The sequence below is a fragment of the Physeter macrocephalus genome, chromosome 12 (genome assembly GCF_002837175.3).
Source record: "Physeter macrocephalus isolate SW-GA chromosome 12, ASM283717v5, whole genome shotgun sequence".
NCBI classification, from domain to species: Eukaryota; Metazoa; Chordata; class Mammalia; order Artiodactyla; family Physeteridae; genus Physeter; species Physeter macrocephalus.
Window position 1 is genome coordinate 62,741,191 of NC_041225.1, and position 11,184 is coordinate 62,752,374.

Here is an 11,184-nt window from a genome sequence, read left to right on the forward strand (position 1 = left end):
TGAGAGGTTTAAATTTTATTAAATGAGTGTATTTCAGCTGTCACTGTGTGTACATTATTGAACATCTTTCTATTGTAAATAGCAAAAAGCAATTTAAGAATTTAAAGCTAGTTGGGGAGGAAAACAAAAGCAGATATCTCAGTCAAGGTGCATTTCTGGATAAGTAGTGTCTGAATTTCCCAAGTGAGGATACATCTCTTTAGATGAAATGGCATCCTGGCATTCAGCTCAAGAAAAAGTAATTGGAAATTGCTTAGAGAGTTTATATAAAGGAAGTGAAATTGTTACAGAAAAAATAAATAATAATTTTTACCTTTAAAAAAAAAAAAAGAACTGAGATCCTGCAAGCCATGCGGCGCGGCCAAAAAGAAAAAAAAAAAGATTTGCAAGAATGTAGATCTTGAGCACTTTCTTCTCTCCAGTGACGAAGCCCCTTGTAATAATGATGATGATGGTTTCATTTACTTAGTCCCTGTAGAGGCAGATACTATGCAAAGACACTATCTTAGTTTCCCATCAGTGCTGCAGTGCAGAGGAGTGGCCAGATCTTTATCCCCATTTACAAATGAGTACACTGAGCAGCAAAAAGGTAAAATAACTTTCCCTTGGACACACAGCTAGAGAGAGTAGCAAAGCTAGAATTCAAATGCAGCCTTTTCTCTTTCCATATGCAACCTTGCCTCCAACTACCAAAAATGTTTTTTGTCATTTCCACAAAACTGAAGACAACAAAGTATATTCCCCAGCCCCCAATCTCTTCACTGGTCCCATTCAATCCATTCAATGAATAATTGAGGTTGTATGAGTTTGCTAGGGCTGCCATAGCAAAGTACCATAGACTGGGTGGCTTAAACAACAGAAGTTTATTTTCTCACAGTTCTGGAGGCTAGATGTCCAAGATCAAGGTGTCAGCAGGGTTGGTTCCATCTGAAGGCTGTAAGGGAAGGATCTGTCCCAGGCCTATGATGATTAATTTTCTGTGTCAACTTGACTAGGCCCTGGGATGCCCAAATATCTGGTTAGACATTATTTCCGAGTATGTCTGTGAAGATGCTTCTGAAAGAGATTAGCATTTGAATTGGTGGATTGAATAAAGCAGATTGCCCTATCCAGTGTGAATGGGCATATCATCTCATCCTTTGAGGGCCTGAATGGAGCAAAAAGCTGGAGGAAGGCTGAACTGATTTTCTCTGTCTGTCTGAGCTGAGATCTTGGCCTTCTCCTGGCCTTGGACTGGGACTTATACCAGCAGCAGTCCTGGTTATTAGGCCTTCAGACTCAGACTGGAATTAACGCCACCAGCTTTCATGAGTCTCCCACTTGCAGACAGCAGATGGTGCCACTTCTCGGCCTCCATAATCACATGAGCCCGTTTTTTTATAAGTGCTATTTGAATTTATAAGGCTGGGCTCCTATTGGTTTTCTGGAGAACGCTAATACAAGCCCTGTCTCCTTGGTCTTTTCGATGGCCATCTTCTCCCATCTTCACATCATCTCCTTCTGTGCATGTCTGTGTCCAAATTTCCTCTTCTAAGGACATCAGTCATATTGGATTAGGACCCACCCTAATGACCTTATTTTAACTTAATCACCTCTGTAAAGACCTTATCTCTAAATAAAGCCACGTTCTAAGGTCCTGGGGGTTAGGACTCCAACAAATGAATGTGTGGGGTGAGGGCACATAATTCAGCCCATAACAGGGTTTGTGGAGCTAATCGTGACTCATCTCAATACAGGCTGCATTTAAAAGAGGAACTCAAGAGAACAGATTTCAAATGATGGAACTCTGGATTTCAAGTGGTGGAATTCTAGTTTTCACAGCAGTCCCTAGGGGTGGCAAAGGCCCATCCTACAGTTCTTAATAATGGCACCTCAAAGGTATCACACCCTCTGCCAAAGGGGCCTTAGCAACTGGTGGAATGTAGGTTATTATGAGGACAGGGGACTGTGATGGTGGCCGGGCTGTGGAATCTTGTGAGGCCAAATGTTAATGCCTCAAAAGATGTCCTTTGGCCCCAACCGGCAGTATTGTGGTTTTCTGGATGGCAACAGAGGACCGGGAGATGATGGAAGGACGGGGGGCAGGAGAAAGCCCCCCAACCTTCCCCAAGATGGTGCCTGATGACCCCATGTCCGAAGGGGAGTCAAGGGCTTCTTTGGTAAGGAGGATGCCTCTTCTCACTGCCCCAGCCTGTCCCAGCAGGGGGAGGAAGAGCATAATGAGGACACCACAAGATAGGAGCTGAGTGCTGTTAGACTCCAGAGAACTGCTAAGAAGAGTAGGAGACAGGTACCCTATCCCCACACTGGCACCCAGCTGTAACCAGAGACCAGGTAGCCCTTCGTAAGATTGTCAAGTCACTTGAAGCTGACTTTGGTCTCCCCCATCTAGCTCTCCATGTGGGGCCCTTTCCTCCTCCTGCAGATGGGACCAGGCTTCCCCATAACCCTATCGTTGGTTCCCATATACTGAGGTTCTCTCAATGCAGACCTTGGGTTTCTTCCTCCCTCTGTGGCCCCCAGAGGACTGGATGTCTAATTGGCCTCAAAGTAGAGTGGGAGGTGGGAAAGTTACCTCCAGTAGTGATCTGAAGATCACGAGGAAGACAGACTTCTACTCAACCCTCCCAAAGGCCCCACTTGCAACTTTAGGGCGCCATTCTCCTGTGGCCGTTTGCCCTCTCCTCCTTCTTAACTCTCAGGTCCTGATAACTCCGTCGAAGTTTCTCGGAAGAACTCAGTCTAGATGTTTACAATTCACACCACTTTCAAGCACCCCAGTGCACTGTGCCTGGGGCTGCAGAAGCGTGGTGGGGTAGGGGGTGGGCAGCCCCATGCTAACTCCTCCCGACCCCCCACCTCCCCCTTCCCAGGCCCAGGAGGCAGAGTCCCCCAAGCCAGACTCGTCCTACGACTACCTTGAGGAGATGGAAACTTGTGAGGACAGAAGCTGCCCGGGGCCACCTAAGTCACTGTCCTCCAAGGCCGGTCCCGCCACCACCAAGCGCCAGGCGGGCGATGGGCCTGAATGCGCAGAGCCGCCCCTGGCCCCAGCCACCGCGGGCCCAGGGACCCCGGGGCCCCAGCGAAATGACGAGATGGAGCTGGAGAAGGTGCGCATGGAGTTCGAGCTCAAGCGGCTCAAGTACCTGCACGAGGAGACCGAGCGGCTGCGGCAGCACGCGACGCCCCGCCTGGTAGGTGACAGGTCCCAACCGGAGGCAAAGGGTGCGGGGAGACTAGGGGTGAGGGGAGCCCGTCCCTGGTCTGCACGGGGAGCCCACCTTACATGCTTCTCAGCTGTTCCCCGCCCTACGCCCACCGGCCCACTGCGTTAGAGCTTCCACGTTAAGCTGAGATCCAGCTCTTCAAGGATCAACCATCCCCAGGGGGGACCCGGAAGCCACCTTGTCCACTTGCCTGTCCATGGCTTTCCTCCTAAGGGAAAACTCTTCAATATTTCCTCTGTGTCTGGATTTCCACCGCTCTCCACCCCTCTCTGCATCTCTTAAAATAGGACGCCTGGGCCTAGACCCAGAACTCCCACTGCAGTCTGGCTAGTGGATTTTGATAGAACCATCCCCTGCTCCCCTGATCAGGGCTGCATGTGTTCTGCTGGATCACACTGCCTTGCTGTCAACTAAAACTTAGACATATTTTGGCAAGAAATGGACCACTCTCCCCTAATCTAAATGGGGATAAGAAAGCCTGCTTGTGATTAAATGGGATGGGAAATGCTTAGCACTCTGGCTGGGCCATCATAAGCACTAAATAATGAAAGATGTTATTGTTTAAAGCAATGCTGTCTGGGCTTTAAAATCAGACAGTCCTGGGTTAAAATCCTGGCTCTACCACATATAAATTGTGTGACACCGGGCAAGTTACTGATCCTCTTTGGGCCTTGGTCTGCTCATCTGTAAGGTAATACCTACCTCATAGGGTTGTCGTGAGGATTAAATGAAAGAATGCATGTGAGGCACTTTGCAGTGAGCCTGGCACATTGAGGTAAGCACTCAGTGTTAGCTATTACCATTTTTATGTACTCATGCGATTCACTTCTTGACACAAATGCAACAACTTACGTTCATCACTTCTCAATTTTATCAGGATGTAATGTATTAGCTATGCTTCCCAGCTCTGAGTCATCCTCAGTTCTGAGAAACTTGCCTTCTGGCTTTATTCAAGTCATTGCTTTAATTGTTGAGGAGGATATGACCTAAAGTAAATACCACTAAAAGATCTCCCTACAGGTTAGCAATGTTCCATTAATCAGCACCCTTGCGTTACATTATCTCCAGCTCACATTTCTCTACCTTGTCCAGAAAACTGTACTGAGACACACTGTCAAATGGTTTCCCAGAATTAAGATATTACACTATAGCATTTCCCCAATTGACTGGTCCATTTTTTTTAAGAAAATTAGGTTGCTTTTGCATGATTTGTTCTCAATGAACACATGCTGGCTTCTTAACAATTATCTTTTGTTTTTCTTGCTCACAAAATACCTGCTTTTTAGTTTGAAAATCTTTCTCCTTGCTGGAGGAGCTGGAAATCCTTGGTGTATAGTCCTATCTGCTCTCTGTCTTCTGCTTTAAAAAGACCATTGAAAGTGTTTTGAAAAGTCTAAAAGTTTTCACAAATGCACAATTTGTTATCAAAATCACAAATATCAGCCATTAGCACGTAGACCACAAACAGTGGCAGAAAGTCCATGGAACCAGAGCCACACCAGGTCTGCAGAAAAACACAAGATCTGTCCAGCCCTCCAGTCCCACCAGAACACTGGGTTTCTTCCTCTGGTCTTCCATCTTCCTTACTATTCATTTTAGAGGTGGCATCACTGGAGTCATTTCCTGCCCCCTCAGCTTTATTTAGTTACCCTCACATTTTACATAGTTGGTTCAACAATAGTATGTCCAAAACCCCAGTCTTTAATAATAGTTTACAAAAGTGTTTTACTTCCTGTGCATTTACTTGGAGAGTTGACTTAATTTTTAAGCCTCCCACCTCTTTTTCTGGGTGGGTGGGTGGGTGGGTAGATAATTGTCATTGTATTGAAAAATATCTCTATGAATATGTTTCTAGTGAATTTAGGGCATCACAGTCCCTGCCATATGCCTGCTTACAAAAAATGTGGCATGAGTTGAAAAGATATTTCAAAGAATGAACCATGGGTGATGCCTTCTTAACTATAGATCAAAATAGTTATATCAGCTTTTACTCTACTTATATGTTGATGCTTTCTACAGTTAAAATGCGGGTCTGTTCAACTTTAATTATATAGATTCTGGAAAAGAGCAACACACAGGCAGAATCAGCCAGACAGCTCAAGCTGCCTTCCCCCACACCCAAAACCCTAAGAGTTTAGGGAGGCCCCATCACCTGTCTCTTACTACCTGTCCGCAGGAGAGACCACACCCTGGGCTGCAGGACCACAGCATGACCTTATGTGACATGCACTAGGGCCCAGAGAGTCAGACACAGTCATTTGTGCCCAAGGGACCCCCTTCTTATTGTGCCACCATCCAGAAAACAAGGTGGAGTATCTGGGGACACTGTCCAGAGTACACACCCAAGACCTGGCATCCAGATGTGGGGATCTCGAGTAGGAAAGAGACTGCCCACAGGTGGGCCCAGAGGCTGCACGGAGTGTACCAAGAAAGGAAGGGGGCCGCCTGACTCAGGAGGGCTAAGACCAGGCTCAAGAAGTGAAAAGTCATGAGTCCCCTCTGTGCCCGTTACCTTGCCTGGAATTTTCATTCTTGTCCTCACTCTTCCTCATCATCATCTTGTGAGGTGGGCACGATTACCCTCACTTTAGGTGAGGAAGACAGCCTGCCTGAGGTCACATTCAGGAAGGGACAAGAGCAGGATCAAAGCCCAGGTCTGCCTGGTACCCAAGCTCTGGTTTTGCCATTTCTACTCTCTTCTTTCCCCCACAGTTCTCGGGAGGCCTCCAGGACCTCCTGCTCCACCAGAACCAATTCGCCATGTTCCTGTACTGCTTCATCTTCATACACATAATCTATGTCACCAAGGAGATGATCTTCTTTCTCTTCTCCAAGCACTACCTGTTCTGCATCGCGGCCATTTTGCTCTGTTTGATTAAAACTTTATGGTCATACTTCCAAGTGCCTTCGCTCTCTCCATCACTGGGCACCTCCTTCCCTCACCTGTACCTCCCTCCCATAAGAACTTGCTGTTAGGAAAGGTTTGCTGTCAACCATTTACACCTTAGTGTGGAGAAACATGTTCAGGCCTTGTATTAAGCCTGAGCTCCCACTGTGGATGAAGATGCTTTATTCCCCAAGAGGAGAATTTCAGAAGGTAGCAGGCCAGGGAAGTGTCTGTAGGGAGAAGGGTTTAGAAAGCCTTTCCAGAATCACAGAAATCATACGATGACCAGGCTGACTTGGGATCCACCACATCTACTCAGATAGATCTTCCCTGAGGCGTAGAGAGCTGTGGTAGGCTTTTGAGGGTAGGCCCCCCAAAGACGTCCACATCCCTGTGAATATGTTACCTTACATGGTAAAAGAGACTTTGAGATTAAATTAAGGGCCTTGAAATGAAGGGATGATCCTGGACTATCCAGATGAGCACAATGTAATCATAAGGGTCCTTGTAAGAGGGAGGCAGGAGGGTAAGAGGCAGAGAAGGAGATGTGGCCATGGGAGCAGAGGGTAGAGTGATGCAGGACCACGAGCCAAGGAATGCAGGCAGCCTATAGAAGTTAGAAAAGGCAAGAAAATGGGTTCTTTCCTAGAGCCACCAGAAGGAATGCAGCCCTGCCAAACCCATTTTAAACATGTGACCTCCAGAACTGTAAGAGAATAAATCTGAGTTGTTTTAAGCCACTACATTTGTAATAATTTATCGCAGCACCAACACTAATACAGGAAACTAATACAGGAGCCAAGGTTCCTCAAGCTCTTTCCAGCTTTGCAGACATGTCAAGATGGCATCACCAAGGCACTGGCAAGGGTCCATCTAGCCCTGGGCCTGAGCATGCTTGGAGCCTGCCCTCAGCAACATGCAATTCAAGAGGAGAGATGCTGAAGCTCCAGGAAACCCAGGACAGGCCTATCAGATATCCTAATCACTGAGCAGCACATGCCTGGGTGAGGCGGGGGCAAAATCTGGGCATACTCCTAGCGGCACTGGTAAGGAGGCATTGATTGATTAGGTGCAGTCAGCAATGCTGCTCCAGTGGAAAAATAGGAGAAAACAAAATACTAAACAGGCCACACGCCCAGCCCTCAATTCACATACACACACATACACACACACACACACACACACACACACACACACACACAGATACATAGCAAATGATTGTCTACAGTAGAGATATACACAACAACAGGCAGCAACAACCAAAAGGAACAGCCCACATACACACACACACACACACACACACACACACACACACACACAGATACATAGCAAATGATTGTCTACAGTAGAGATATACACAACAACAGGCAGCAACAACCAAAAGGAACAGACTTTGGGCACTAGGAGACTCACAGGAGGCACAGAAGTGGCCCAGTGTAACAAGGGAAAGGAGTTCAACTCCCCCATCCTCTACACACATACGTGCACACACACACATACGTGCACACACACACACACACAGCAGGTTGTCAGCTGCCCCCACCTCGCCAGCCCTGCCCAGGAATGATGGCCAGCACGGGAGACTTTAAGGATAACACAGCAAACTGAATGGACACAGCTTTGCAATCAATCAAGTCTTTTTTGACCCTTCCTCTTCCTGGACATAAGGCTCTGCTTTAAGAGGAACAAAAGAATACGTTTCTGTCTTGCTGGGCTCTCTGAGTGATGCAGAGTGAAAACACATGAAAAGAGAAGACTGCCGCGGGATTCACCGTCAGTACACATTATCATGCTGTTTCAGTCCACGGTGACTTCTCATTTTCCACCCAGTTCAATGCATTCATTCCCATTTATAGCTGCGCGTGACAGGTATTTACTTGGAAGTAATAAAACTGTCATTTCTCATTAAACTTTCAATGGCAGAATTTTTTTGCTATGGGTCACTTCTCTCAATCTAATTTGATCTGGGTTTCTGGGGTGAGATTGAGGCAAAAGAAGGAGGAGATCAGGATATCAAAAAGATTAAGGCCCAGATGTTTAATTCACTAGAACAAACAGAATTGGGAGTTTGTTTATAAAAAAACAAAAAAACAAAAAAACTGCTATAAGGCCATTCAATTCATCATCCTGTTGCCAGGTAAAACTGGACTTAAATACACCCATTTTCCTTACAAAACTTCAGAGAAAGATTAGTAAACTCCTTTCAGTTAAGTTAGCATGTCTTCTCACCCCCTTAGCAATGGCCATGAAATCTCCCCTCTATCCTTACTTCCTACTCTGATAGAAGACTGAAGCCAGTAGCCGAAGATCTACCCTGAGCAAAAATGAAAACAGCTCATGGTCACTCCCCAAACTTGATACAGACCTCACTGTTCAAATGCAACGCAGAAAATCAGAAGGAAGGGAGAGACAAAAGTGGAGAGAGATACAAAGGATAGAAAAAAGGCACAGCCTAGGGATACCAAGCAGGCAACAAGTCAACATACAAGCCCTTCTGGAGCACCTCCAACGTGCCAGGCACTTGGCTACACGCTTTATGGAGGCCTGGGAGGCAGACGTGTACATTATCCCCATTTCACAGACAAGGATACTGAGGCTCAGAGAGGTTAAGTGATGTACCCAAGATCATCTTAGATCTCAAGTCTGACTCCAAAGTGATCTTTCTGTATTTCCACACTCCCAAAATCCCGCCTTGGAGGATCTCACAGCCTTGCTGAGTAGATGCAGCTAATACACACTAAAGTATAAAGAAACTATCAGGCACATAGACCTCAGAGATGAAGGAGATTAAAGGAGAGGTCCCTGGAGCCCAGGGTGATAGGAAGTCTTCTCAAAAGATCAGCCCACAAGGGCAGGTAAGCCTGGGACAGGTAGAAAGGAGTAGCGAGAACTCATGTGAGTTAAGATCAGGGTGGGAGTGTATAATCTATACTCAAAGAAGGAGCAGGCACATCCTTGCTCCAGTGAATGGTAACAGGCCTGGAAAACTGATTTGGAGCCAAATTTTATAGTCCTGAATATTGACCTGAGGAATATGAACTTAGTCCCTTGGGAAACAAGGAATCCCTGAAGATTGCAGAGTGAGATAGTGACCCTCCCCCGAAAAAGAGGGGAAATCCTCCCCCCTACCCTCTGCTGGGGGCCATGTTCTTGCTTTGACCTTCTCTTCCCATTTCCAATCCAGGAACATTCTTTCTAAGGTCCCAGTGTGAAGACTGCACTTAGCTGTAAAAGAAACCCAGCCACAGTGGCTTAACCAAATAGAGGTTTACGTGTCTCACATACTAAGAAGTCCCAGGTTGGGCAGTCCGTGACGGTGAAACTTCTCAGGGAAGTCATAGAGAGCTCAGTCATAGAGGATCCTTCTCTTTGTTCCACCAACCTTAGCATGTGGCTTTTATCCTCCTCACCCCATGGCTTGTAGCCTTATAATCTCAAGATGGCTGCTATAGCTCCAGGTATCAACTCCAGGTCAGCAGAGGGGGAAAAGAAATAGGGCCATCTTTTTTAAAAGCTTTCCAGAAAGATCCACCTAGAGACTTCTGCTTACATCTCATTGGTCAGACTGGTCATGTTGCTGCTCCTAGCTTCAGGACATATGAGGTGTGGTAAGGTTTTGGCCTGGACAGTGTTGCAGCCTTGAACAAAATTAAGATTCTGATAATATGGTGGGGGTGGGGGTGGGGAGGGGTGGATATTGAATAAGCAAATAACTGTGTCTACCGTACCTTGCTGCTTTCTTAAGCCCAGCTCCCACTCCCTGCCCCAGTGTCATGGTCCAGGTTGAGACAATTGGGTAGGGCACAGGCGTAGGCAAGCTGGGCCTGGCCCACAGCCACGCTTCTGCCTTAGGGCCTGGCTCACATACCACAGCAGGAAGGTCATGGTTTTCTCAGGATACACAACTGGAACAGCTCTGCCTTCATCCTCCTGACCTCTGCCTGAGGCCGCGGTATCTTACACAACCGGGGCCACAGCCTTCCCTGGGGACTTAGAAGGGCACACGCCTCTGTGCTGGGTGCCCTCAGCAAAGTTGCAGGAGGAGGTGAGTCTGCCCTGAGAGCCCCTCCCCTTCCTGAGTCCCAGATCCCACAGAACAGAGCCCAGTGCCCCCCCAGTGTCTGTCTTGTCCTCCCACTCACAGCGTGATGCTGAAGACAGAGTGTAACAGATCCTACACGTTACACTCAGCTTCAGCCCAAGCAATTAAGCACTAATAGTGAAATTTCAGGAAGGCTTAGGAGGAGAAAGCTAGAAGAATCTTTCCTGCTCCCCAAATGGAATCACATAGGTTGCAACCCTGAGCCCAGGGACGGGGCTAGAGTCCTGGAGATGCTGAGATCTGCAGGAGGGAAGGGGAGCAGGCTTGGTTTCCAAGGCCACTTCCCTGCCAGATCTGTTTCTAATCCCACTTTAGGAGGTGATTGCAAGAAAGCTGGTTAAGCTTTCTAGGCTTTATTTTGGTGACCTGAAAATTATCTAGACTCTAACTCAGTTTTTTTTTTTTTTTTAAAAGGTGGGGAATGGGGAGAATGGAACCAAAGAGCCTAGGGTCTGATTTCAGAAATTCCTATCTAACTGATCTGAGATGGTGTCCGGGGAGCATCTGAAGAGTGTCCCAGTTGATTGTAATGTTCAGCTTCATTACAAAACCTAAATCCTTGCTACTCTACACGTGATCTGAGGACAAGCAGCCCCAGGCATCTTAGAAATGCAGCATCCCAGGCCCCACCCTGGACCCACTGATCGTTTGCATTTTTGACAATATCCCCAATGACTCTTGTGCACCTGAAAGTCTGCAAAGCACTGCTCTAGGTGATGTGACTCAATTCAACCTTTGTTGTGAAGACACCGCTCTTGGACTGGAGGGTCTTCAGGGGTGGGAGGGTACGTGGAGGCAAGATAGGAAGGAGTGGAGAGAGGATAACTGAGCATGTAGCCCCCACCAGTGCTGTGGGAGCCTCCATCACAGCTGGCAGGTGCAGGTTGGATGGCAGTGCATCTGCCCCTCCTCCCTCCGTGCTCTTCACCAGTCCTTGCTCTGGGCTTCTGAGCAACCAAATGATT

At 47.2% G+C, this 11,184-nt stretch overlaps 1 protein-coding gene across 1 annotated transcript; it reads left to right on the forward strand.

Annotated features, from left to right (window-relative positions):
• Positions 1-1,942: 1,942 nt before the first annotated feature.
• TMEM247 (transmembrane protein 247) lies at positions 1,943-10,334 on the forward strand. Its single transcript, XM_007108734.1, has 4 exons — positions 1,943-2,159; positions 2,874-3,197; positions 5,943-6,118; positions 10,262-10,334. The coding sequence occupies exons 1-4, from the start codon at positions 2,043-2,045 to the stop codon at positions 10,332-10,334; spliced, it is 690 nt and encodes a 229-aa protein (XP_007108796.1). The 5' UTR covers positions 1,943-2,042.
• The last annotated feature ends 850 nt before the right edge of the window (positions 10,335-11,184 follow it).

Excerpts from the sequence above, each read along its gene's own strand:
- TMEM247 (XM_007108734.1), top strand. The coding sequence starts at position 2,043 with ATGGCAACAGAGGACCGGGAGATGATGGAAGGACGGGGGGCAGGAGAA. Across the intron at positions 2,160-2,873 it reads GGGAGTCAAGGGCTTCTTTG|GCCCAGGAGGCAGAGTCCCC; the intron begins GTAAGGAGGATG and ends CCCCCTTCCCAG. Across the intron at positions 6,119-10,261 it reads TGTTTGATTAAAACTTTATG|CGTGATGCTGAAGACAGAGT; the intron begins GTCATACTTCCA and ends TCCCACTCACAG.